We start from the raw sequence: 3,283 nt of genomic DNA, 5'->3' as shown, positions 1-3,283 counted from the left end.
GGCATTCCTTAACTCGGGTGATTCTCTTTTTCTTTCTCGGGGGCTGAAGCTCAGGGCAATTGAGCGTAACAGTCATAGTGGTGAATTTCTTGGGCTTGCAGAAGGAACAAGACTGGAAGGAGCCTTCCTCTTTACGGACATGCCTGGGGATGTAGAAGGAATTGCACTGGCCGTAGCAGAACCTATTGATGACAGTACGACTGTTGCAGCCTTCTTCATGGATAGTTTGTTTGAGGGGTTGAGTTTTACACCAATCCCGCTTTAGGTATTTGCGCTCGGTGATGTGCAATGCCTCCTGACTAGACTCCAGCACCTCTTCAGCAGGCATTGAGGTGCCTTTTCCTCGTTCTCGATGCCTAGAGCCTGACTGCTGCTGTGTCTGGATTTGCTCTGAATCATTGGCTTGATCCTTGTCAGGAGGAGGGATAGCACCTTGAGATCCACGATTCCTCTTTCTCCCTTCTGCTGCTGGTAGCAGAAATCCCATCAGAAGAAACACAGCGCCGATGGCATACAGTGTGCGGACCATCCTATATGGAGGAAGTTGAGGGAATAAAGCACAGCTGTGGATTTCAGGTATCAACAGAAGTCAGGTATGCAGTAAATTTTCAGTTCCATAAAAGATGCAACTTATAAAAGATAAACATCTAACCTTTACCAGCCAGAAAGCTGTTTCCAAATTACCGAGTGGTAATAGCTTTTATATACAGTGACTGAAAGTCAGAGGCTAAAGTGAGTCCAAGCAGAATTTCATTTTGTGCAGCACGCATTGTTTTCCAGCTCTTTTCTCCATGTATATAACCCTAGCTAAGAGTTCTCCTTCCCTTCGTACAGCTCACTGACATCAGGAAGGTTGGTCCTAGCTTACACTGGTGGAAGAACAGATAACATGCTACACAAAGATGTATATGACATAGCTACCTACAATACCAGAGGACTCAACTCTTTGACTCAGGGGATCTATTCTAGCTATGTATTCCTTAGTCAGACTCAGAAGCTTTGTACAGCTTCTTGCATAGTAAATATCCAGAATATAATGCATTTACTATATCCACCTGTTGTCTGAATTACAGCATCCCAAGCTTTGTCACACTGCACCTCTGAATTGGTCCAATGTGTCTGAACGTAATGAAGTTTCAGATGAAAGATGTGCAACAGGATAGGCAACTAACATAAAAGAAGATTAAAGTGTGGGTTAAAAGAGATGCATCTGTAATTTCAAATTACACATTCTCACACATAACTCTGAATCTTTGACAGAAGTTACTCAGATGCAGACACAGTATTAAGAATTTTTCAGACCTCTGGATTTTATTCATTATATACAGCATGATAGTGAAAGGACATACGAGGACAGCAGAGTTTCATATATGACATTAAGTATCATGAGGTATCAGTATCAGAAAAGAATGCTGTTTGTGAACACTCACACACAAAAAAACACTTCAAGAAGTGCAGTACTACCAGGTTCTTCAAAATGGCACCCCTGCTCAAAACCTAGTTACTAGCATAGGAACAGACTTTCTTGCCTCCCTTATTCCACTAATTCTGCTTCCCAAAGCTCTGAGCTCTTTCTGCTGCTCAGTCAGCTCAAGACACCAACCAGCCTGGAAGAAATTCATCAGCCGTCTCATTTTCCCCCCTTCTAGAAGTAGCATGGTCTCCATGAAAGCAAGGGATGGGGCAGCAAGAGAGACGGATCGGGGAATGAGGCTCTCAGGGTACCCTCCCATGGGAACTTGGAAGAAGTCACCAGGAATGAGAGACTGCTTGCAAAAAAACCCTCATAAAACAGGAGAGCTGCGAAGAGGCACATCCATTAAAAAAGGGAAGAAACGTGGGGAAAAAAAAAATCAAAATCAAAACAACTGAGGAAGTTGGTGACTTACACCTGTTTGGAGTGCTGGTGTTGTGTCCCTTATTTGACCCACTTTATCAGTAAGGGACAAATTAGTGTTTGAACTGAAGAGCTTGTGTTACTACCCAGGAACACATGTGAAAAAAGGGCACCATCTCTGCTCTGCCAGAGACCACACAACTCGGCAGGAAAGCAGCCAAATGCCAAGGCTGTAAGGGCCACCTAGGGACTCAGCAGAGGCTCAGGATTAGTACCATTCGCTGTAAAAGATAACTGTTAACTTCTCAGCTACTAGGTCTTGCCAGTCACATGGAGAAAATAAATGTTAGAATATGCTGTTCAAAAAGTATTTCTCACCAAATGGACTAGGAAAAGAATTACTGGAGTGGAAAAATATCATAGGGCTTCCATTGTATTCAGGGATTTGCTTGTGGGTCTAGTATTTTAAGTGTTTGCCTACAAATTACTGGAGCACCTGGAGTTTAAAATACATTTCATTCATTTATGTTTATGTACCAATACGGCCTATGTTTGGCAGAAGCTTCAGGCTTCAAGTGAAGGATGTAAGAATGACACCATGGCCTCTCCAGCACACAACTTGGAAGGGCTGCTTTTAATATCTAAATGAAATGTGGTGCAGAAGATGCAATTTTAATAACCTTAAGGCACTGACATAGAACAAAAAAAAAGGTTAAGAATTCTAATTGAAGACTAATGCAACAAATTTTCAAGTGTCAGCTTGGACTTCACATTTGCTGGTTTCTCCCCATTTCTATTACAACCTGAGTGTTATTTAAACACTTTAAACTTGTCTTTAAAATAATTTTCAAAAAAAAGAGTTATAAACCACAGCTTATTTCCTCAGAAGACTGGAATGACTCCTTCAAAAGCTATTTCTACTTTTCCGGCAACTGTATATATCGACGGTATTTTAATATGCATTTTATTTACTCAACATGGTGCCAGAGCCTTAAAAGGAAAAAAAAAAAAAGTCATTGCATGCAATTGAAAATAAATTGCTAGTTTATAAGCAGGGCCAGGAAACTTCAGGTGTTTGTTTAGTGTCCCATAACTGAGTTGAAGTTCCACCAACATGCATATTCTCAGACTCCTTTTATTTCTAGAACTGATGACCTCCACATATTGCTTCATTTTATTTCTTTTTTCTTTCATAAATGTGCACTTGATGACACATAAGGTCGGGTCACATGAAAATGAGGTGTACTTTGGGATGGGAATTTGGGGAAAATTCGATCATAATGTTTACGATAGTAAGACCTGTATCCCAGATTCATGTATCTTTATTAAGCATGTGCTTAACCCTAAGGAAATGCAATAACGTGTTTTGATATAATCGTAAACTGGGAGAGGACAGATAATTTTTCACTAAGGTGAAAAAGGCAGAAGCTATATTACATGCTCATA

At 40.8% G+C, this 3,283-nt stretch overlaps 1 protein-coding gene across 1 annotated transcript; it reads right to left on the bottom strand.

Annotated features, from left to right (window-relative positions):
* Window positions 1-3: 3 nt before the first annotated feature.
* GREM1 (gremlin 1, DAN family BMP antagonist) lies at window positions 4-529 on the bottom strand (the record flags this gene model as incomplete). The annotated part of the gene is made up of 1 exon (XM_010180194.1): window positions 4-529. A coding segment is annotated over exon 1 (526 nt), but the record flags the coding sequence as incomplete, so codon positions are not given.
* Between the last annotated feature and the right edge of the window lie 2,754 nt (window positions 530-3,283).

Source organism: Mesitornis unicolor, unplaced genomic scaffold (assembly GCF_000695765.1).
Source record: "Mesitornis unicolor isolate BGI_N332 unplaced genomic scaffold, ASM69576v1 scaffold37122, whole genome shotgun sequence".
NCBI lineage: Eukaryota > Metazoa > Chordata > Aves > Mesitornithiformes > Mesitornithidae > Mesitornis > Mesitornis unicolor.
Note: the sequence above shows the minus strand (reverse complement) of the source record. Positions and strands in the feature narration are given on the sequence as shown.